Source organism: Ambystoma mexicanum, chromosome 6p, assembly GCF_040938575.1.
Source record: "Ambystoma mexicanum isolate Mex_15411 chromosome 6p, UKY_AmexF1_1, whole genome shotgun sequence".
In the NCBI taxonomy this organism is placed as follows: Eukaryota; Metazoa; Chordata; class Amphibia; order Caudata; family Ambystomatidae; genus Ambystoma; species Ambystoma mexicanum.
In genome coordinates this window covers 141,275,432-141,300,057 of record NC_090935.1, presented here as the reverse complement: position 1 = coordinate 141,300,057, position 24,626 = coordinate 141,275,432, and the positions used below count along the sequence as shown (strand labels likewise).

General features: G+C 51.0%; 1 protein-coding gene across 1 annotated transcript in view; it reads right to left on the bottom strand.

Moving 5' to 3' along the window:
- Window positions 1–16,082, bottom strand: part of SIGMAR1 (sigma non-opioid intracellular receptor 1) — a 223,813-nt gene extending 207,731 nt beyond the window's left edge. Inside the window, exon 1 of the mRNA XM_069626828.1 lies at window positions 15,732–16,082. Coding sequence (XP_069482929.1) covers window positions 15,732–15,879 — 148 coding nt within the window. The 5' untranslated portion in view covers window positions 15,880–16,082. The remainder of the gene's footprint in view (window positions 1–15,731) is intronic.
- Window positions 16,083–24,626: the final 8,544 nt, after the last annotated feature.

Here is a 24,626-nt window from a genome sequence, read left to right as displayed (position 1 = left end):
TATAGACCTATAAGACCAGGGGTCCCCCTCAGCTGACAATAGAGCTCACCAGGCGAAAAAATTGAATCATTTCCCTGACAATAACAGAACCAGCCAGACGAAGAAGCAGATATCATCTCCCAAGTAAACAGATTGAAATTTCTATCCAGTAATCAGGGCTCTGTGTCCAAAACAAAAGGGAGAACACCCGGGCAGGAACTCCCCCCGAAACGCCTTGAAAATAGCCTGACAAAGCTGTGGGAACCAGAGACTCCAACACAGACTGTAGAAGACGCAGTCGATCAAACCGCACCCCGGCGAAGAGACTAGGAGCCAGGATACTTGATCATGACGGTGTATAGGGAACACACACAGCAACGGCTAAGAGAATTCCAGGACCAGTTTATGCCATTGTTCCCGTGCCAATTTACCCAACTAAACGCAGAAATTAAGCAGTCTATACAGGACTTAAAGGTCGATGTAGCTAAGCTGGAGGAGAGCGTGGATACGAAAGAGAGAGCACCACCAAGAGATAGTGGAGGAACATCCCTTTTTCCCACAACCTGGAATTTCAAGGCAAAGATTTGGAAAATTGGTCCAGACCATCCAAGAACCTGGTGGAAACAGTAGAAGACAAAGACTTGAGAAACACAGTGCAACAACTATTCACAGATCTCCTGACAGGTGAGAAGGATGAACATGTCAACTTCAACCCTATACATAGAGTTGGCCCGTGCAGATCTGAACCAGGATCAAGGCCAAGGGATGTCCTGGTAGCAGTAACCTCCTATGTACAGAAGGTCAAGATACTCGTGGCAGCACTTGTCTCTGGCCCCACAAGAATTAACGGACAGGAAATTGAACTGTTTCAGGATCTGGCCCTGAGCACGCTACAAGAAAGGAGGGCGATTGACCCAGTGGTGCGATTCCTGGCACAGCAACAAGTCAGATATAAATGGACATCCCCTTTTGGACTGCTTTTCACATGGGATGATCGCCAGCACAGGATCACGATACGCAATGAGGGAATGCAAATCATACAACTCCAAGAAGAGGTCGAGGACTACAGGGACAAAAACAAGAGGAAGGAAAGAGTACATAGAAAACAGTCGGGTTGGAAGACGACAAAGAAAGTCAGATCAGAGGGACTCTGAATATGTGAAGAGTGCCGAACAATACACTGCTTGAAGAGGCATGAGGAAAAGAGGGGGGATGGCTGGAACAAGCACCGATAAAACAATCCAGTCTTCCCTGGAGCAGTAATATTAATGTGGCTGCAGAAATACCAGGGAGGGCGGCAGGTGGGGCTGTCGGTGACAGGCCGACCACAGGAATCAGAAGTGGGATTTAGGACACCCTGCCATGCTCTCTGGGATAGGCTGAGGGCCAAAAGCGATGGATGTCTCGTCCAAACACCCCTAGGGACTTTGGTTCTCCTCAGGGAAGGGGAAGGTGGAGAGGGTAAGGGGGGATACTCAGGGCCCACCAGAAAAGGAATTAGGAAAGACTGGCAGAGACCAGCAAAGGGGCATGGGGCGCATGACCATGTTTCAATGGCGACGATAACCATTTTGACGTAGAATGTAAGGGGCATGAATAGTCTGGTGAAGAAAAAAAAAAAGCTGGAGGAGTTCTTAAAAGGAGAAACCATATATAGTGATGTATCAGGAAACCCATAAGGAAGAGGGACAAAATAAAGCTGAAAATTAAAGGTTACTCCCAACTCCACCAAGCAAACACCTCAGAAAGGACCGTGGGTGGGAGGGTGCTTATTGCCATAAGCAATAGACTGTCAATACAGGTACAAAATAACAAATCACCCATATAGATCCAGGAGGTAGATTTCTCTTCCTCAATCCAACTATAAAAGCACAGGACTACACACTCGCCACAGTTTATGCACCCAACGAGGGCCAACATGGATTTCTGAGGGTATGATGTCTCAACTGGAGAGTTTTGTGAAGGGCGACGTGGTACTGACGGGTGACTTCAACATGGCCTGGGTACCCCCAAGACAACAGGCGGACGCCATCGAACACACCTAATTAATCACAGCGCATTCACTTTACAATGTATGGCCAGAGATTAGAGGCCAAGCGAAGGGGTATACATACTACTCACACATCCACGCCTCCCTATCTAAAATAGACTATCTGGGTCTCCACATACTTATTGGGCAAAATAAAGGAAACAGTGCTGGGCACCATTTCACTATCAGATCACACCCCATTAAAGATAGTGACAGAAAGGGAAACGGGAGGGGCTGGGGATAAAAGGAGATTCCCACTAGAAATACTCCCGGACCAGATCATGGTCGACTTCATAAAAGGGAAAATAATACTTTACAGATAATTAGACTCTGGACAATGCCCTGGATTCACTGTGGGATGTCTTTAAAGCGGTGATAAGGGGTCCGCTGATAGCAATGAAAGCTGTAAGGGATAGGCAAATGAGACAATTAGATAAGGACTTGGAAGAGCCAAGTGCGGGTCATAATGCAGGAACTAGCAAAGGGACCGAACAGAAAAGGTACAAAGGACTGAAACATGTTCAGGGTCAATTGGAACACTAAGTGGGCCTTGTTTACAAAACAAAGGTTATTACGTAGGAGCTAATAAAGCAGATAGATTACGGGGTAGACAACTCAAGAATAATATTCTGACCCGCTCAATTCTAAAAATGGAGGGATAAAGCGAGAGGAATGGCCACAACCAATGAAATGATCATGGCAATGTTTAAAAGAGTGCTATGCTAAATTGTATGCCAAGAAAAAAAACAGAAGGGCATAGGCAAAACAATAAACAATCCCACTTCCGAAGATCTTAATCTTCAAGAGGAAAAATCTGGAAGGGGAAATTCAAGAAAGTGAAGTAGCGGAAGCAATTAAAACACTACCCATAAAACAAAGCCCCGGGCCTTGATGAATCCCGGCGAGCTTCTATAAAAAATAAATGTCAGGGTAGCTTAGTTTCCGAGACTTACAAAGCTATACAATTCATTTTGGCCAACAAGGAACAATATGGGTACAATGAACGAGGCCATGGGGGTCGAGTTCCCAAAAAAACAGGCAAAGACCTGGCGCTGCCGGGTTCCTACAGATCGATAGCATTAATCAACTTGGACGCTAAGATATATACGAAGGTCCTAGCGAACCGACTGTCTCCGCTATCGCCGAAACGTATAGGGCCAGACCAATCAGGTTTTAACGATGAGACGAAACACATGACAAAGAGTGCAGAGTCTACCACTTAAAGGAACATAACGGCTGGCGCTGCTAATCTCCTTGGATGCAGAAAAGGCGTGCAACATGGTTGAATGGTCTTTTCTATTCCACGCATTGGAATGGGATTTGGGTCCAGAATTCTTCCGATGGTGCTAGGAAATTACCAAACCCTGTATTAGACTGGCCATAAATGGCACCCTCTCCACAAGTATTAACATAAGACGGGGCTCCACAGAGGGATGCCCGTTATCCCCATTATTATATGCCATTTATTTAGAACCCCTGTTACCTAAGCTTTGAGCCCATTATTATATGCCATTTATTTAGAACCCATGTTACCTAAGCTTTGAGCCAATGAAACAATGCATGGGATTCATATGTCTGGGGAGGAGCATAAGACGGTAGCCTTTGCAGATGATATGCTAATCGCGAAGACTCACCCGGAGAGATCAATCCCAGCAATTATGGAAGAATTAGGAGAGTTTGGAAAAATAGCAGGGATAATACTTAATAAACAGAAGTCAGAAATGTTGAACTTAAACACCCCTAGATACCCTGGACCGGGTTAAGGGTTCTACTCAGCTTAAAGAAGCACAGAAGCGCAAGCAGGGATTTCATATTTAGGGGTAAAGTTAACCAAGACAATGGGGCAACTGTAAGGAGGCCCACTACCCCCAACAGCACCAGAAAATAAAAATAGAACTACAGAGGTGGATACTCTGTTGGTCTCGTGGCTGGGGAGGATGACAGCTGTAAACATGTGGTCTTACCACAAGTTTTATATGTTACGCTCACCTGGTCTCTGCGGGGACGTTGGGGCACGGTTGGAGCCCTCCCTGGATCTGGCTCCCTCTGCACGCTTCTCTCCCCCCCAACTGCTGTCTTGCCGGGGATCCGAACGGCTGGGCTTGTTCCTGCAATAAGATGAGGCAGCAAGAATAGCGTGATGGGGGGGGGGGGTCGCAGTTCCCCTCTGCCCTTTTGTGCCAAAATGCAGTGTGTAGAAGTTTACCTATGCAAGCTCACCTGTTTGCATGTAAGGATGAGCTCTCTGTCCTGCTGTCTTCAGCAGGGGCGCTGCGGATGGACTTAGTTGCGTCACTTGTCAAAATTGTGGAGGTCCAGACCAGCTGCGACCATTCCGTCTTGATGGTAAGTTTTTATAATAATGGTTGTTGTCTGTATTCTTGTAACAATACTGTCTCAAGTTAGATTGTTCGTACTGGTATCTTGTTCTCTCTCCCCTGTAGATGATGAAGATGACCCAGGAGCGTGTGAGAGAGGAGAGGCTGCTCCGGATGATTCCACTACTGGTAAGTAAGTCGTTTTTTGGAACGGCACCAGGTTCGTGAGTAGTGCTGCTTTAGCAAGCTGAAGTCTGTGTGACCGCTCACCCTGTGTCTCTTATTCTCTTGCAGGTGCGGCCGAGCAGGGATGGCTGGCGAGCGGTGTCCAACTCCTTCAGGTTGCCGAAGATCCACGTGGAGGCTACGCCCGATGAAGGCCCTGTGTTGGTGAAGTTCGGAGCAGGTAAGGATGCTGGGCGGTACCTGCGGAGGATTTCAGAAGGCAGGTAAGGTGAATGTGGCTGCGGCGGAGTTGGGAGCTGAAGACAGCACTTCCAGCGATGGTGTGGTCTCAGGCAAGGCGTGCGCAGCGACTGCAGAGCGGAAAGCAGATGGCAGGCTTCTCGGCAATGGTGTGGCTGCGTTCAGGTAAGATTGGTTGAGGAATCTGGAGACTGGAGATGCACGTGTAGAACCAGGTAGGTGGTGGAGGGTTCCGGAGACTGAAGGCGCATGTGCTGGATCAGGTAAGAGTCCTCTGAACGGCGGTAAGCGTTACACTGCTCTCAGCCAACTAACGCGAACTGCCAGTATACGGATGGGGCCGGCTTGTTTAGCCTGGCCCCACTCCCCTTAGGCCCGCATTGTGGCCCCACCTAGCTCCTGTTTTCTGCACATGCCTTCCCTGTGATAACAGGGCCCCGCCCGGGCCTTGCTGCACGTGCCTTTGGTGTTCTGTGTGCCATGTACACTTTGAAATGAGCTTGGTGCCATAGGCGCCAAGACTGGGTCCATTGGGACCCTGCATGAAGTGAAGTACTGGGCTCCGGCCCAGTGGCCATGACATTATATTACTTTCAAGCACTCCCCATCCCTGTGCCGAGAACCTTCTTCAAAGCCCTCAATAGAATTGGGTCAACATATTTGGCAGAATTTACCCTCTCCCCCCCCACACCCTCCCGGATACCTATGAAAACGTTAACGGCGCCAAAGAACAGGGGAGGATTTGGGCTACCCCACCTCTGTAAATACTATGACGTAGCGCAACTTAAAGTGATAAGAGTGGTTCACGGGTGACACAGAAAACATGGGTTAATCTCGACAGGGCAGTGGTGGAACACCCATACCAGGACTTCTATGGATGGGAAAAGAGCACAGGCCAACAAATGTACACATAAGTAAGATAGTGGGACTAGTGACGGATGTATGGGACAAGATTGTGGCAAGAGGCATACTTTCAACCACTCAATCCCCATTTCTACCATTATTTCATAATCCTCAATTTTCACTGGGAATGGAATGGGGAGGAGGGGGTTGACTGAACTATGCGGCATGTTCCAGGGACAAAGAAATAAGGTCCTTTGATGCATGTAAACTAACCTTGGGCCTAACGGAGAGACAGACTCTGATGCTGCCAACTGAGCCACTAGTTGTCTGAACCTACCCTCAAAGCAGCAGCTATACGGCAGATGACCCCTTTTGAGATATTATAACCCACTCTGGATCGAAAAAAACTGGTATTAATCCTATAAATTCCTTAACGATATTCCGGCCCGATGCAATATCAGGCGAGGTGAGAAAATACATTTGGCAGTGCCACAGCAGAAGATAGACAGGGATAACTTTAGGTAATGTACCAACATTTACGCGTTCTATACAAATACGGGAAATGTGGTATAAAATAATGTTTCAGTGCCACTATACACTGGCAAGAATCCATACAATGTTTCCCTCATCCTCACCACTCTGCTGGCGTGGCTGTAAATCTAAGAGGGACTGGTTGCACGATTGATGGGAGTGCCCGGGTTTCCAACTTTTCTGGGACAGGATAAAAGCGCAGATGAATGGGATGTTTCCAGGAGAAGACAATTTGGATGTAAAAATATGGCTCTGTGGTTTATGAGACAAGGATGATGCATTGGATACCAGGAAACAGCAAAAGGGATTTATGATGCTGCTTGTGGCAGCCGGCCGACGATAGCACAGAAATGGTAACATGAGCAATCATGCACAGAATCGGACTGGTTACAAAATGTTACAGCATTTTGTGGCTCTAGAATGGGCAACCTTTACGATACAAAAAGAGGCCAAGCAATCTTTAGACAAAACTGGGACAATGTCTTAACATTCCTAAAGTGATTATTTGCTCCAATGGTGCCCACACAAGCGCAGAATTATAGACATATTGCGACTACATCGGAAGTAGATAAAAACTGTTCAATGACATGTATGATCCCTCTGGTGGGTGGGGTTAGGGGAATGGGAGGAGCAAGAGGTGTTCCATTATGAAAAGCAAAACAATTATTTAAAAATAAAAAGGTTATCACTCTGAAGAGTTTTTTGAAAAAGTGAACTCCGTTGTCAGACCTTATTACTTCACAAACGGCCCATCGAGGAAATAACTGACCAAAAACCTGGCAGCACATTTTGCATCAGAGTGTGCATAAGGACCAGCCGCCACCCACTGTGAGAAGCGATCCACAAGCACTATCAAGTAGCAAGACCTGTTCGACTTCTCGCCAATGTCCGTATAAGACAGCTGCAGCAAGCGCTTGTTGACATGGGAACTGGCCCTGTATCACAGAATCTAGCAGTCCCCTGTAGTATGCCAATGGCTTGTGGCCCATCGTGCCCTTTTGCGTCAATACTGCAGTCATTAACTGGCCGTTTGAATGGGAACACAGATACAACTCTTGTGTGTAATCAGGGGTAGCTAGCACTGGAGAAGTAGAGATCACTTCTTTCAGTCAATTCAAGTTGGTGAGCATGCCCTCTATCCGTGCAATCTTGCGATCATTCCTTTGAGCCTCTGCAACAGAGCCTGGTGTACGCTGCATAATCTAGAATCCATGCTCTGCAGTAGTTGCACAACCCTAGAAATTTCTGCTTGTCTGACAGTTTTGCCTGGTGAGTGCTGCGATCTGGTAGGATTTTCTTTACATGAACAGATATCAACTGTCATAAATAGAGCACTTCTTGGGGGCAATATTGCAACTTCGTCTTGTCTACCTTGTGGCTAGGAGCTGCAGGAGGGTGATTGAATCCCTCAGGCACTGCTGCTTACTGTAACTGCACACTAGCAAATTGTCAACATACTGAATGATGGTGCTGGGTTCTTGAATGTTCCCCAAGTCAGCACGCAAGAGCCTGTTTAATTCACAGTACTCCCTAGGCAATCTTGTATGTTTGAAGGGCAGCCCTCCCCCCCCATGCATAAACGCAGTGAGGTACTGCAAATAGTGGTTCAGGAGTATGGATAAGAATGCATTTTTGAGGCTCACCACAGTAAAGTGCTCCGCCTCTTTAGGGATGCTGCACAATATCGTCGCAGGGTTTAGTACTACAGGAAATTCTGGACAATGTCATTTAGGGGGCAGGGATCCTGGATCATTCTCCAACTCACCCCTTTCGCCTTTTTCATCAGATAGATAACCGTGTTGTATGCCAAGAAGGGCCACAATGGTGTCTCGTATGCATCCCTCCTCTCCTTTAGACAGCAGGTACTGTTTCGCTTGTGACAACACTGCGCATGGCTGGAGTTTTATTTGGACCGGTGCTACCCCCTGCAGGAGCCCTACATCATGGGCATTGGTGGTCCACAATCTTTCTGGGACATGCTCCAAGTCCGTTTCAGTGAAAGGAGGTGGGGCCACAAAGGCCATCAAGGAACACTACACTTTGCGGTATTGCACCATAATCTCACAGAGGATACACATTTTCAACGTAATCTCTCCATCATCAACCCTGTCTTCAAACAATTCTGTATCTGTCACTTCTTTGAGAGCCACCAATGGGTCAATGCACAACATAGTGCGTCACTCGCACCCATTGGAGTCTTTGCCCACTATAAGAATCCTTTTAGCTGACACCACCAACCCCTGTAAATCTAGAGATGGCATTATATCTGCCACAAGTTTCTACAAGGGTACCTGCCAGCCACCTTGTCAATCTGGGGCACTGATGCAGTGTCTCAGGAGGATAGCTCAGGGGCAACGCACTCGCCTTGGAAGCAAGACGGCACGGAGCAACGTAGGTTCTGTCCCCGGGGTCCGCGCTTAGAAACCTCTGGGTATTAGAGCGTGTTATAAATAACCTATCATATCAGAATACTGTTATTCCGTAAACAGACATGTCTGGGTACACATGAATACCGCAAACCACCACCTCCCCCACTCTCGGCTGTGTGATGACCATGGCCCATAATGCACACATGCCTGGGGTGGTGCACACCACCCCGTGACCCAAATCCCGTCCCAACAAATTTATCGGGGAGGTTTCAGAGTACAGTAAAGGTGCACGCCCAATTTTTCTTCCTATTTTGATCGCTGCCTCTTCTGTGTAGGGAACCGTTGCAACAGCCCAAGAGAATCCCTGCATGTCAAGAGTTTCACCTGATAGTGGGAGGTTTCCCTCACTGATGCTCGATTTAGTGGCACCTGTGTCGACCATAAAGATGAACTGCTCATTACCTATCTCAGCACCCAGTCAGGGTGGGTCATCATGGACAGGACCAGGCACACAGGAGCTTTCTGTGAGCCGGCTTAATCAGGGTAGGTATTGGAACCTTGGAATATAAAAGGGTTTCCTCCCACGACGCTCGCCCCTCGGTAAGGCGTGACTGTCCCATTTAGCACTGCATTGAATGTGGTCATTTGTCCGACATACAAGGTGTTCTGCTGTGCAGCTTGTGGGGTGCATGAGGTGGTGTTTTGGGGGGGTTTGGTGGTAGTTGGGTATAGGCCTAGTGTATCTCCAAAGGTATAGGTGTGAACATCGGGGGTGGAAAGTGTAAGGGAGGCAAGGTATCACAAGCATGACACTGACACAAGAATTAAAGTTTCAAAACCTTTATTAAATTCTTGGGGTTTGAAAAAACTCCTACTTTGCTCTATAGCTATGATGGGAGTACTCTCTACCATCAAAAATAAAGAAACCCCAGTCCTAGTCAGTCTTTGTCAAATCAAAATGGCCTATACTAACAAAATCTAATGCCTACCTTATCTCTTATACAAAGAGGTGTGTAAAAGGGACTGCGTATGCAAAGGAAAGTAAGTGTTATAACAAAGAATCAAGGTGGCCGAGTCAGCTCTCCTCCCCTTGTTGGACAGCACACAGTAAGGAGGCCCCTGTAAACTGGATGACACACTCTGGCTCAGGTTATCCCAAAAAAAAAATAATAATAATTAAAAAAAAGGCAGTTCAAAACATAGGTTGAGGCCCGCTTGGCCTTCCACATTAAAGTCACTTATTCCAGTTTTATAAAAGTTCTTTCACAGTTCAACAAAATTTCACGTAGTTCACCCCGTCGGGTTCAGACCTCACTGATGTCGAAGACTTTCAAATGTGCAAGGCTTTTACCATAGACGTCTGCAGGGCCACTTCTTGAACTCTCCCGTATTTGCCCCAGTGTTTCTTGGTCTTGGTAGTTCAATACCACAACCAGAACAGTTCAAATAAATCTTCCTCTTAAAGTAATCACCTTTTAACTTCCCCTTTCGTCGGGGGTAATCTTGACCATTCTGCATTTCAGAGTTCACTTACTTTGCCGCAAGACAAACATTTCGGACACTTTCAAGTGGGCCATTTCCTTTCGCCGAACCACTCTGCAATTCTGTATCACTGGCTTCAGAGTTATCAGTATCTTAAAAGTTCACAACTAGTTTGCTTTCTTTCGCGTCTCATCAGCATGTGCGCAACCTTCAATTGTGAAATCTACTGTCGCGGCTTCAATCTTTCCTTGACACAATCCAGCCTTTCATTCGCTAATTCACCGGTTGTGTGCATTCCTTGGTCTCTGCAGTTTTGATTCACGAGTCACGGTTGATAACACAGGCTTGGCCTCGCCTCCCCAACTCTGTCGTTCACCCGGGAGGGTCGCTGGCGTCCTTGAAACACAAAGCAGGTTTTTTCTTGTCTGAGATTTGGCTCTCTCCACGCATCCTTCACAGTTTCCCCAGAGGCAACAACCTCCTGCAGGGATCCTCAGGGTTTCCCTACCCTTCGCTCTGGTCCCTCAATCGGTCATCCTGCTCTAGCGGGTTTACCTGTGCCCCGGAATATCTGCTCCTTCTCGTGTCTCACCTTGCTCAGAGTGCGTCTCTCCGTTCCGCCTTTCATCTGTGTGGTGAGAGCTAATGGGTATCAGATGTATGTGATTAAATTCAAGTGCCCGACTTTGCCTGACCTGATTAACGGGACATGTCCAATAAGATATGCAAGTGTTATCCTATTTAGTCTCAGTTGTCTCTTCCTCGGCCCACTGTTAGTGTAGAAAGGGGGTTGGGGTAGGCAGGGGGAGTTGGGACGCAGGAGAATCCTATGAAACAGGATGGGGTATGAGCACAGGAGAGGGGGGTGGGATACCGCATCTCACCATCAGTTGCCTCACCCCCACTCCCTGAAGATCCCCGACCCAGGTGATCCTCCCGCACTGGCCACCTGAGAGAGAGATCCCTGGGGACTAGTAAGTGAGACACCCTTTGGTTTCTCACAGATGGTACATGGCACAGGGACAGGGTGGCTGTATTGTTTGTACCCCTCCCCCTGCCTGCTTCGGCACTCTCTTGCAAAGTGTCCCCACGTCCCACAGCTCCAACACTGAGAAGATCCCATACAAACCCATTGATCCATTCCCTCGATCGCCCCTAGAAACCCTCCTCTTCCCTGCTGCTAACCTCCTTGGTGCCATTCAGAATACTTATGCTGTGGTCCGCCGCCCAACAGCCCCTGCCCTCCTCCTGGTCAAAACGATACTATCCTGACGGCGCATGCGGCAGCCTGCTCCGCCATTTCAGTATATGATATGGCATTCATAACGAGCCTATACAGATTTCAAGGCGCGATGAGGCAAGGGAGGGGGAAACAGAGGGAAGACAGACAACGATCCTACTACGCCAAATGTCATTCAGATAGCGCAAGTGCATGGGAAGGGAGAAAAGGGAAAGTGCGGGGGGCGGTGCAATATATGGGATAAAAGAATACATAATACGTAGAAGTACAGCCAGTAGGTGGCAAGTGCATACATCAGGTGTAAGTGCTGGTAGTGGGACTGTAGGGATGCAGAAAACAGTCCCCAACTGAGGGGGTTACCAGGGAGGCAGTGCGGGTGTGCGACTGGAGGTGGGAGGGGACCTGGGCCCGAGATCAGAGGGTGGCCAGGTAACCAGTCCAGTTTCAGTTTCAGCCAGGAGGTCAACATGGGAGGGGAGGAGAAAAAGCAGAAGCAAAGAGAAAGGTTTTGAGGTGTTCTGGAATCAGAGAATTCTCCTCAAGTTTCAGGGAGGCAGGGAGGCCCCAGCCGAAGAAAGATCTACCACCAACTCGTTGCTCGGAGAAGCGACTGACCCTGAGGGAGTTGAAGGCAGCTGAGCAAAGAGCTTGAGAAGGAAGATATTTGGGAAGAGAAAGTTGAAGGTATTGACGCCCCAGGCCCCAGGTGGCCTTGTGGTCAATGCAGAGGGTTTTTAACTTAATCCTCGCAGCCACTGCAGAGATTTCAGTCCTGGAGAGATACGCTCCCTGGGCTTGAGGCCAAGGACAAGTCTTGCAGTCCTGTTCTGGATGAGTTGCAGAGAAGGATAGTAGAAGCAGGCAGATTTAGAAAGAGGCTGTTGCAACAGTCCAGCCTAGAGAGAACCAGAGCTCTGGAGACCGTGAGCTTCTGGGGGAAGGCAAGGAAAGGAAGAATACCTCTGAGAAGGTGCAGCTGGTAGTGTGATTTCTTAGAGACCTCAGAGATATGAGGAGAGGAGGAGTGTGGAGTCGGAGATGAACCTGAGCTTTTTAGCCTCACAGGTGGGAGCAGGAAGAGGGCCAAGAGAGGCCGGCCAGAGAGTGACATGAAAGGAGGGAGCGGTGTGCCGATGAGGAGAATCTCGGTCTTACTGGCATTAAGGCAAAGATCATTGGCAGCACACCACTCCTGGATGGCGGACAGACAGAGATGCGGGAGAGGAGGAGGCTGAGGGTAGCCTGAAAATGAGCCGAGTCATCCGCATAGCACTGGAAGTTGGGGCAGAGCACGGCAATGCGGTGGGCAAGAAGTGCTATGTATTGGTTGAACAGCCAGGGAGAGATGTTAGACCCCTGGGGACCAACACAGGTAGAGATAGAAATAGAGGAGAGGAAGGACCCAAGTTGAACCTGGGAGGGTCGATCAACGAGGAAAGAAGACAGCCACACCAGGGAATGACCGGTGATCCCCAGGTTATCAGACTGTTGAGCAAGATGGAATGGTTGACCGTGTCAAAGGCAGAAGAGAGATCAAGTAAGGTGAGGACACAGGGGGTGTTGAAATCAAGGTTGGAGAGCTGGTCTTCACGGATGTTCAGGAGAGCAGTTTCTGTGCTTCTGGCAGCTCTGAACCCAGACTGATGGTCATGGAGGCAACCAACAGATTCAGTGAGAAGATTGAGCTGGGAGATGGCCAGATTTTTTGTAAGAGTTTGCCCAGGAAAGGAGTGATGGAGATTGGGCGATAGTTAGCCGAGCAGGACGGGTCGGCAGAGGGTTTCTTAAGAAGAGGGTGGACTAGGTGGTGCTTCAGGGGAGAAGGGAAGACCCCAGTGGCGAAGGAGTGGTTGCAAAAGTCAGCCAGGGAGTCAATGTGGTCCTTGATGGTTTTGGAGGAACAGGGATGAACCTGTTTTGATGAGACTTTCATAGATTGGACTTGTCTAGAAACCTCATCAGGGGAGAATAGGGGAAAGGCAGAGAAGGAGGGAGGAGACGTGGCCGAAGAAGGGCCAGAGGAAGAGCAGGGAGTAGAGAGAGGAAGGGTAGAGGAGAGAGAGGACAGGATGTCCTGAGTTTTAGAGATGAAATAAGAAGCCAGTGCCATGCAGAGGGCTTGGAAAGGGACAGGAGTGGTAGAAACTGCAGCAGGATTGGCCAGTTCCTTGCAGATTTTAAAGAGTTCAGCCGAGTTGTTAGATGCCGCAGAGACACAGGCTTGGATGTGAGCTCTCTTCTTGGTGAGGACAGAGAGCCTGTATTGCCTTTGGAGCAGGCGGCAGGCCAGTTTATCAGTGGATGTACATGATGCGCACCATTTCCGCTCAGCCACCCTGCACTTGCGTTTAAGGGTGATGAGGTCTGAGTCGTACCAGGAGTTGCACTTGGCTTTGGGCTTCAGGCGGATCCTCATGACAGGGGCAAGAACACCAAGAGTATCAGATATAGCAGAGCGAAGCGTGTAAAGGGCTGTATCTGGGTGCGAGTCAGCCAGAGGGTGATGGGGGGGGGGGGTGAGAAAGTGGCGGCAAAAGCCTCAACTGACATGCGCTTCATGGGTCGGATGACCGAGAAGGTGGGAGGCAGTGATGGAGTTGGCTTGGCCTGAGGGGTAGAGAGGGTGAGCTGGGAGGAAAGGAGAAAGTGATCACTCCAGGAGAGAGGAGCAGTGAGAGGGATGGAAAGGGGAAGGTCCATAGAGATCAGAACATCCAGAGTGTGCCCTGCAGAGTGAGTCGGGCCAGAGGGGAGAATATCGCCCCTTCAAGTGCTACCTTAGCTAACTTTTACTGCACTAGTTTCGCTTCCTCAGCCTGCAATCTCTGAGCCGTTTCCTTTTCTCATCCTTTAATTCTTTTACAATGGTGTAAATCACTGGCCACCCCTTCGCCTCCACCCCCACTATCTTGTTGAGCGCTTTCTGAACTAACTTGGGTAATCCCCTTTTAATAATGAAGTAGAAAAGTGGAACTGAACGGTCCCACTGGTCGGCCGTCTCCGCATCTCCTAAACCACAGATGTACTACACAGGGTCTTCATCATCCCCCATAGTGTACTGCATTATAGGCCGCAAATTTGGTGGCGTCCCACACTTGCGCTCTGATGTTGTTGAAAGGGGCCCCATTGTGTGCATCGTCAACTAACTTCACTCCTGGGTGCCCAGCCTTAACCCATACGTCACCCGCCTGATCTCCCACAATTGCGACCAATAAACTTTTCACGTCTCCCACTGCCAAGGGAATTCCTGCTGTTTGCTTTTCGAAGGCATATACCCATTTCCCGGCCCCAGCAGTAAGGGGCAGAAGCATTTTAATCAAATTATTCTCGTCCATTTGAGACCACGGCACATAATGTGCCCTCCCAGGGCCCTTGTGCAATAGGGGTAGTTGTGTGCTCAGCCATCTCCTCACTTTCCATCCATCACTTCCCTTTTTTCTTGCCAAAGCTACTCACCCAAAAAGGGAGAGTATGATTCACTACCCACTGCTTTACTCTAGATGGTATTTCATAGGGTTACAAGAGCACTTTGTCTGTGTAGATCAACCTTTTAACCTGTTGCGTCACCAATAATGGTGGAGTCAAATGTTCTGGACGGATAGCATTAAAGACATTAGGGTGATCATTTATTGGAGGGTGATAAAGATATTTGTAAGGTGACCACATTTGAGTGTATGGAAGGAGTGAGTTTATTGGAAAGGTGAAATCCTCGAAACATGGAGGAAGAGACTAGCCCGTATTCGTACCTATAATTAGTTGTGAACCACGTTCATACATAATCTATGTTTATGGGGCATGTCTTAAGGTCTCTGCGTCATGCTGATTGACTTTATATCGTATGGCATGTGCCTTTAATCAAACCGACGGCCATGTATGAGACACACATAGCAGGGCTCAAGACGAGAGAGGATACACACGGGGTACAGAGTCCACCCACTTTTTTCAGAGAGTGGACTCCGTTCCCTCACACCCCCCCCCTTTTAAAAAATCAGAAACATTTAATATGCTCATTGAATTTATGAATTAAACCTGACCTCATGATCGAACCGCAGTCATCAGGTTTGCAGGCCGGACACTTAACCATTGCACTATATAACCGGATGAAAAATGAACTAAAGATTAAATGTCCCATTTTGGTACTGCAAATCACAGGGAAAACATTTGTATTGGTTGTAAGAGTTTTAAACATGCACACCTTTTAACGTTTTCAAGAACACCATTAGAAAAAAAAAAATCCTCGGTTAGATTTGTTTTTGTGTGTGTTCATTTTATGAAAAGCAAATGCCATTCGTTCTGTGCAATTTTTTTGTTGAGGCACATCCAATTTAATGTAATGAGCATATTTCACCTTGATATGCTAATTTCTGGCTTGACACGTGGGGTATTCGCTTCCTTTGCTGGACAATGGTGCATTATCCCGCTTCTCGCGTGTAGGCTGCATACATCTATACATTATTACACCAGGTCTAGGGGGGGGGGGGGAATGCTCCGCACTATATTCAGTAAAGTCTCACCTGCATGTTGCTTGGCCAGCTCCGCGAGATCCCGTTGATTGAAGAGATAAGACTTAGAGCTGAGCCAGATCCTTAACAGCTGAACTACCACAGCCAAGACAGCCAGCACTAACGCCGCCCGCACAGCCCGGGAACCGAGCGCAGTCATGCTGCAGTTAGAAGAGCAGGAGGTGCAACGCTCTGACCACTGTGCGCGCCACCGCACTTCTCCCGGCGGGACAGTGGCACAACAGCCCACGCCTTGACTTTCTCCTGCTGCAAGGCTGCCTGATGCACACTGCTTTTGTCTGGAACGTGTCAAGCAGCAGCGTCAGACAGACACGCAAGCTCCGCCCCCAGAGCTCGTAGGACAGCATAGCGTCACCTTCGGCCTCTGTCCTGCCACCTGTCATGGAAAGAGAAAAGGGGTACATTTATAAGGGCCGCAGGTCTAGTAGAACTACAGCCACTGCCGACGGCCATCTTGAAAGAGACTACAGTCTTCCCGGCTATAGAGTTTAGTTTAGTTTTTAGAGCGCCCCCACCCCCAGCCCTCACCAGCCCTGAGGCATCTGGGCGCTTATCTTACTGCTATGCCAGGAAGTAGGAACGAAGGCTCTTAAGGTCGGAGGCAGGCTATGCTTTTGTGTATTGAAAATATTTTTATTGAGGTTTTACAAGAAACAGCAAACATTTCAACATATGAGCAATCGCTCCAACATAGAATAGGATTGGGTGTATATTCAGATGGTCTTTGAGAAAAGTGGACGCTAGCATACATGGGGTGTGTTAGCGATCTCCTATGAGCCGCCTCCGTGAGCCCCCCACCCCCTGTGGTAATCAGACACAGAGACGGAGATGTTGCTGGTGTGGGCTCCCCGGTGAACTGACGTCACCAGGAGCCGCCCCGTTTATTTAAACAGGCACGCGACGGAGTTGACGTCACTCCGTCGCGTGCGTACCCTTAAAGGGGCCACGCCACACTCCTCCTTTTCCATAACAACAAATTGGAAACAGGAGTACTTAACTCACACACATCTATGACCAATATCACACTATAACTTTAACAGCACCCCCATTTATTGACAGCCACCCTGGATCCCCCGTGTGTACCTGTCATGGCCTGACCATTAATCCCCGGTCAGCCTCCCAGCTCAGTCCGTCACATAGTCACTGAGACGGGCAGGTTTCCCACGCCCTGATCTCAGGGGGTACCTCCTGCCACCGTCCCTGGCTGGTGTCCCTGGACTGGGTCCGCCTCGAGCCGGCGATTCCACCACGGCGCGTTCTCCCCCACCTTCATCCAGAGCGCCTTCACTTTCTTGGCTGTCCGGGTTGTTCACTCTGGGTTCACCAATCTTCCTGAAGAACGACGCGTTCCTAGTCACCGATGAATTACCATCCGAAGCAGTCACCATTGACCCCTTGACGGCCACCACGTCCAGGGGGGCGGGTTCATACGTGAGAGACAGTTTTCCATGGGGGTGACGATTTCTCACCAGTACCTCATCCCCCATCACGATGTGTGGGGGTCTAAGCCCCCTCCGAATGTTCTCCATCTGTGTCCTGACCTGTCGGTCCTCTTCCACCTGCTCATTGTCGATGACGGCGGGGTCTCTGTCCCCCACTTCCGGTATGACATCTCTCGGGCACCGCTGGAATAGTGCTTCTGCCGGAGCCACCCCCGTAGATGAATGAGGGGTGGTGCGGTACCCTCTTAGGAATACGTACAACGCCCTCTGCAAACAATCCCCTTTTCCATGGGCAATGCGGAACACCTTGTTGAGGGTGCGCATCATTCGCTCGGCCTCCCCGTTGGCGCGAGGCCACAATGGGGTGACCCGCCGGTGTTGAATTCCATACTCTTTCATGAGCTCTGCGAAACTCTCCCCCTGGAATGGGGCTCCATTGTCTGAACACAGCACAGAGGGGAGGCCATGAGTGGCAAAGATCTTCTCCAGCGCCACTACCACGTTTTCAAACGCCACTGAGTCTATAAACTCAACTTCCGGGTATCTCGACCACTCGTCTACCACCACCAGAAAGTGCGTGCCTCTGGATGTAGACCCCGAGTCGGCGTGCACCACTTCCCATGGTCGAGTCCCGCGGGGCATAGCTTCAATGGACGGTTCCTTCTGGGCCGGGGCCGCCGCCTGACACCACACACAAGAGGCCACGAACGCCTCCACCTTCCGCTCCAACTCAGGAAACCACACCTTCTGACGGAGACGAGCCTTGGTTTTGGGGGCCCCTTGATGACCTTGGTGCGCCAGCGCGATGACCTGTGCCACTTTGGCCTGGGGCACTACGATTCTTTCCCCTCTTAGTAGTAGCCCTGACTCGGAGAATGTTAGTTCCTCTCTCACTCTCCACAACTGCTCAAGAGTGACCCGGGCTTCACATGTCCTTCGCTCCACCGCCTCCAGCACTGTCTTCCAGGCACCCTTTTGCAGTGCCTCCTTCAGGATGGAGAAACATTCGTCGCCTTTCGATGCCGCCTCAAGTTCCTCTACCTGCATGGAGTTGGGTGTCGCCGTCTCTACGACCAGGCAGACGTGTTCGTCTGCTTCCTCCGCCGATGCCGACTCCTGTGAGTCGCTCCTGGGGTGTCGAGATAGGTAGTCCGCCGCATTGTTGGCACCGGGACGATAGGTCAATGACACCCCATACTCCAGCAGGGCGAGCATCCAACGCTCAATCCTCACTGGCGGGCGAGATGACGAGCCCGCCATGATCGGCAGCAGCGGCTTGTGGTCCGTGACCACGGTCACGGGACGGCCCAGAATGTAGAGGCGGAAGTGCCGACAGCCCCACAGCACCGCCAGGGCCTCCCTCTCAATCTGAGAGTAACGCTGCTCAGTGTCAGACAGGGCCTTGCTGGCGTAGGCTATTGGCCGGACCTCCTGGTCTTTTCCCACTTGCGTGAGCACTGCCCCTAGCCCATATGGGCTGGCGTCCACCACGATCTCCGTCTGCAGGCTCGGGTCAAAGAATGCCATGGTGTCATGCGCCGCTAACGCCCCTCGAATATCGTCAAATGCCGCCTGTTCCAGAGGTCCCCACTGCCAGGTGGTGTCTTTCTTGGTGAGCGACCTCAGGGGCTCAGAGCGGGATGCGAGATTTCTGATGAAACGGCCGCAGTACGTGACCATCCCCAGAAAACTCCTCACCTCCGCGACATTTTCAGGCGGGCGCGCCTCCTTGATGTCCCTCACTTTACGGGGATCTGGTGACACCCCATCCGCCTTGAATACGAATCCAAAGAATTCGATCTCCGTCTTCAGGAACTCGCATTTGTCCTTGTGCAAAGTGAGGCCCAGCAGACGTAGCCGTTCAAAGGTCTTGGACAGGCGTGACAAATGCTCCATTTCCGATTTGGCGTACACTAGGATATCATCGCTGATATTAAGGACGCCCTCCAGATCCGCCAGTGCACCTCTTATTATGTTTTGAAAGACCTCCGCTGCCGAGGACACCCCAAAGCTTAGTCTTTTATATCGATAGAGACCCCGATGTGTGGTGAAGGTAGTAATGTACCTGGACTCGGGGTGCAAGACCACCTGATGATAACCCGATCTCAGGTCGAGCTTAGAGAAAAACCTTGCACCCTGCAGCTCCGCAATAATGTCATCGATGGTGGGGGTGAGGTGTCGCTCCCTCTTTATGGCCTTGTTAGGCAGCCGCATGTCTACACAAATTCTCACAGCATCGGGTTGCTTGGGCTTGCGGGCGATGACAATGGGGGATACCCAGGGGGTGGGTCCTTCAACCTTTTCGATTATGTCCAACCCCACGAGGTTGTCAAGTTCACGATCCACCAGATCTCTGAGATGGAAAGGAACCCGTCGGTGCTTCAGCGCCACTGGTTGTATGGATTCATCGATATGGAGCCGGACCGGCTCACCCACCAGCTGTCCAATGCCTTCAAACAGGGATCCATGTTTGGCGAGGAGGGCTTGGATGTCCTCCAAGTACACTGCGTAGGCGAATGTGACAATGCCCAGTGCCTCCGCCGCGGCACAGCAGAGCAGGGTGTTGTCACTCACGGGTGTAACGTAGAATCGAGCCCGTATCTGTGAGTCCCCATACTGCACACCGGCCACGAATACACCGTCTAGAGGCAGAGGCCGGTCCCCGCCGAAGGCGAATATGCGTGCCCTCGGTGCCGCCAGCACAGGTGGGGCCACCATGTTCTTGTAATGCTGGCGGGCCATTACATTCACAGATGCACCAGTGTCCACTAGCATCGGCACAGAGTCTCCATTAACCAGCACGTTGCACCTGGGTTGTCTTTTAGAGCGGGACTTGAGCACGCTCACGCTGGACACGAAAAACACGTTCTCCTCGTCCTCGTCATCTTCTTCCTCCTCTTGAGGGGCTCCTTCGTCACCCTGGTCCACCTGGGCAACGTTGGAGGCCCTCTGGGGCCGGAAGAAGCCAGCTCGAACTGGTCCCCTCGGCACAATTTTGGGGGCGGCAGATTTGCACATTCTGGCGAAGTGGTCAGGGCCTCCGCATCTGCCACACTTGACTCCCATCGCCGGGCACTCCGCAGGGTGCGGGAGATCATAGCCACACTTCGGGCACGAGACATTCGACCCCTGCGCGCGCTGGCTCTGATTGTTCATGGGGCGCCTTAACCCGCGGCCTCTTCCGACCGCACAGATCTCTTCCACCTTGGGTGGGCGAACACTCGCTTCCATCCTGGTTGCACGCAGTTCAGAGACCTCGTGGCACCTCCCCAGTTCTAGGATGCGAGGGAGGGTGATGCCCGGCTCTCGCAGGATCTGGCGTCTCAGTTTCCCCGAGCTGCACCCCTGAATGAGTTGGTTCCTAATCATGACCTCGGGGTCATTCCAGGCACACGGTGCTGCCAGACGCCGCAGCCGCCCAACGAACACATCCAGAGTCTCATCATCTTTTTGGCGAGCCGTTCCCATAAGAAAACGTTCATAGTCCGCATTGGCCATTGGCAGAAAGTGGTTATGAAGTGCCTCCTTTGCCGCCGCAAACGATCCGTCCACCGGTTGTAGGGACATAAATACCTCATGCACCGCCGGACCAGCAGAGTACAGGAGGGTGGCCAGCTTGCCGTCGTCCGTTGTTTCCATAGTGGCCCTGAAATACATCTCCAGCCTGTCCATCCACATCTTCCACCTCTGTCCCAGGCCCGATGGAGCACCCGAGATATCAAACTCAGGCATCGGCTGTAGGGACCCCGGTGGTTTTGGCGGAGGGGCAGGTGGAAGCACAAGCGGTGGCTGACCCGCAGCAGGAGGAGCAGCAGCAGCAGCTGCCTGGTTCATGGTGGAAAGCGCACAGGCACCCCAAAGGATTGGCAAGAAAGGGGCCGCAACTCACCACCAGCTGTGATCTTCGTGAAGGTGTCACTTCAGCCAGTATGCAGACGATGATGTGTCCAAAAATTGAGTAGAGGAAAAGACAGACCCCTAGTTCAACAGCAGGCTCCCCATGGAGTCTCCCTGCCTCTGCTCGACGAAAATGGTGAAAATTGTCAAAATTTCTTCATGAAATTAACACGTGCTGTATTCAGCGGCCATCCGCCGCTGAAATATCCAAAAATTGAGCCCGGATGGCTCACCGACGCTTCGTTACGAAGCCGTGAGCCTCCGAGGCCTGTTACTCAAAATGGCCGCCGGCCGCGTGCGTCGCTACCTTCTCTGCAGTCGGAGTTCGTCGCGCGCTCACATCTGATCATCTGCGCTGCGGCGGAACTCCTCTGCGTGTCCCAGGAAGCGATCCCGGTCTCGTCGCCACTGTTAGCGGTCTCCTATGAGCCGCCTCCGTGAGCCCCCCACCCCCTGTGGTAATCAGACACAGAGACGGAGATGTTGCTGGTGTGGGCTCCCCGGTGAACTGACGTCACCAGGAGCCGCCCCGTTTATTTAAACAGGCACGCGACGGAGTTGACGTCACTCCGTCGCGTGCGTACTCTTAAAGGGGCCACGCCACAGGGTGCAACGTTTCCAAAGTGGAAAACATACAATGCATGTCTGAGCAGGCAACATGAGCCTTATAAAATAGATCTGTATTAGTTTCGCTTAGTAGAGGTTGTGGCTTCCTTCTTTTAAACATTAACTCCAGCAGGGACACCAAGGAGGGCGGTTCCCCCCACGCCCCTAGAAAGGAGCCCTCCACTGGGAGGAAAGTGGAGAGGTGACAGGCAAGAGGATTTCGCTCTAAACATGCAGCAGCAACATCAGTGCGATTAGCATTCTGAGGACTGCAAGCAGGAGGCATAAACCAGAATTGTATTGCTTGCCTTGGACAATGATTTATGCCCCACAACTATGAGAGTGTTATTGCCCTGCACCATCCGCGGGGCCTCATAAATGATGACGCAAGGCCAGTGCTTGTTCATGGGACGTCTGTCCCGCTTGGAGGCACACATCCCCTTTTAATGCCAACAGTTTGCGGGCAGTCACCTGACTCTGGTGTCGGGCACGCATCATAACATAGCTCTCAACTCACCCGCTTTTGGCGGGTGTCACATGCCTATAAAGCAGATGAATCACCTGCCAAGTCCCTCATATGCCCATTCACTTCTATGGGCCCTTCAGCCGCCAAAAAGAAAATCGGGTGTTTTCACCGACCTTGGTCACAAAAAAGGTGGGGAGCTATGACATCCCATCCAACCATCATAAACAAATCAACCTTTAACATCACACATTAGGAACTGAACCGCTCCGGGCGAACAATCTGCTAAATTTCACATTCCAGGACCTAGTCCATGAGCCTCTCAGGAGGACACCTTGTGGTGCGCTGTGGGTATCAGCTGCAAATTGGTACGCCGGACCAACCAAGCATCCCAGATCTTCTGCTTCCACCGGCAGGTCCTCCAGTTCCAGACACCCCCAGCACTCCATTCCCGTGGGGTGGCACTGCTGTTCCTCAGCCGGCCTCCTGCATCTGGCATTCCCTGAAGACGTCGGAACCAGCTGGTGTTTCTGTTAAGCGACTACCAACCCCTTGCCATGGTGATCATGGACCATTGGCGACCGGTCACCGTCCACAGTACCGTGTCATGCGGTAGACAAAGCTTGTGTGTGGGGTTCTGGGTCCTCGCCAGCACTTGATCGCCAATACCCATAGGCTGATCGACGAGCCTCCGCCTCGCTGACTGTTTCTGGTTGGACCTCCCTTGTCTCACCTGGACCATGACCGGATCCACCACCGGCCTTTGCCTGGAGCCATGCTCTGGGATGAGAGATCTAACTTTTCGTCCCAAGAAGGCCTGGGTCGGAACCTCACTGTGGAGGAGGCTTGGTGCGGTACGCCATAAGGAACGACATGAGAATGTGCTCCAGAGGTTGCTCCCTATACTCTGCTATACGGAACGCGTTGTTCAGTGTCTGCATGAATATATCAACATCCCGGTTGTCCCTCAGCCAGCAAGGAGTAACTTGCCTGTGCACAACTCCATATAAGTCCAAATATTTCACAAACCCGTCACTATGGAACGGTGGCCCATTGTCGGGCTTTACGAACTCGGGGATGCTGTGGACTGCAAACATGCCCTCAAAAATGGGCGCGACCCTCCCTGCTGCCATGGAGTCCACAAACTGCAAAAAGGGGTATCATGAAAATTCATCCAACAGCACCAGGACGTTTTGGGGCTGAAACCCCAAAATCCAGGCTAAGGGCCTTACACAGGGTTGATGCTCTGTCTGCCATGCTATCAGGGGTCCCTCCACCAGGGGCCTCGCCGCCTGGCACCACGTGCATCTGCTGATGCCATTCTCCTCCTTCTTCTCCAAATCTGGAAACCACACCTTTGCGCGAAGGTGGGCTTTGTGCTTGCTGGCCCCTTGATGGCCCACGTGCGCTAGGCTTAGGACCTGATCCTGTAGGGTGACAGGGATGACCAGTTGAGCCCCACGGAGCAGGATTTGAACATGACCAATGGACAGCTCACTTTCCAAATCTCATGGAGGAGCACTTATTCCTCCAGCGTCTTGTGCTGAGTCATGGATAAGAAGCCTTTCCATTGTCCTGATCCAGCAAATCCTGCATTCCCGTGTCCTAGCATGTCGCCTCTGCAATGTCGGTGAACAACATAGATTGGGGCACTGCAGCCCGGGTGACCATGGCCACCAACTCCTCCATATCATCCACGTCCAGAACATCAGTGGGCCCTTCGGCCACTGGGTGGCGGGACAGATAGTCCACCGAGTTGCCTGCGCCGGCTTTGAAAACAGAGGTGATGCCATACTAATGCAGCTGCAGCAGCCACCTCTTGAGCCGAATCGGCAGACGGAGCACTGAACCTTCCATGATAGGCACTAGGGGCTTCTGGTCCATGACCACCGTTACCGGATGGCCATATATGTAGAGGTGAAAAGGCCTGCACCCCCACAAGGCTGCCAGTGCCTCTCTATCCCGCAATACCAGCGTTGAGTGGGGGTGAGCGCCTTGATGGCACAGGGCACCAGTCATCGCTTGCCGTGCACTGAAACCTGCAGCAGGACCGCACCCAGGCCCACCAGGCTAGCATCAACCACAATTTCAGTATCCTTGGCGGGGTCAAAGTACACCATTGTGGTGTTTGCCCCCAACCCCTCTATGGTGCTCCTGAATGCCTTCTGTGCATTGGGCCCCCAGCTTGAGTCCGGATCATCTTTAGTTAGCAGGCGTAGAGGCTCTCTGCGTGTGGCAAGGTTGTGGATGAATCTTTCACAAAACTGTACCATCCCCCAAAAGCTCTGAAACTCCGACTGAGAAGCTGGGGCCACTGCATTCTTGATAATTTCCACCTTGCGTGGATCGGGTCACAGTCTCCCGTTGTGGAAAACAAATCTGAAAAAGTCAAGCTTGGACTCCATGAACCGGCACTTTCCCCGGTTTAGAGTCAACCCTTGTTCAGCAAATCGCTCTAGCACAGCTGTGAGTCTGGAC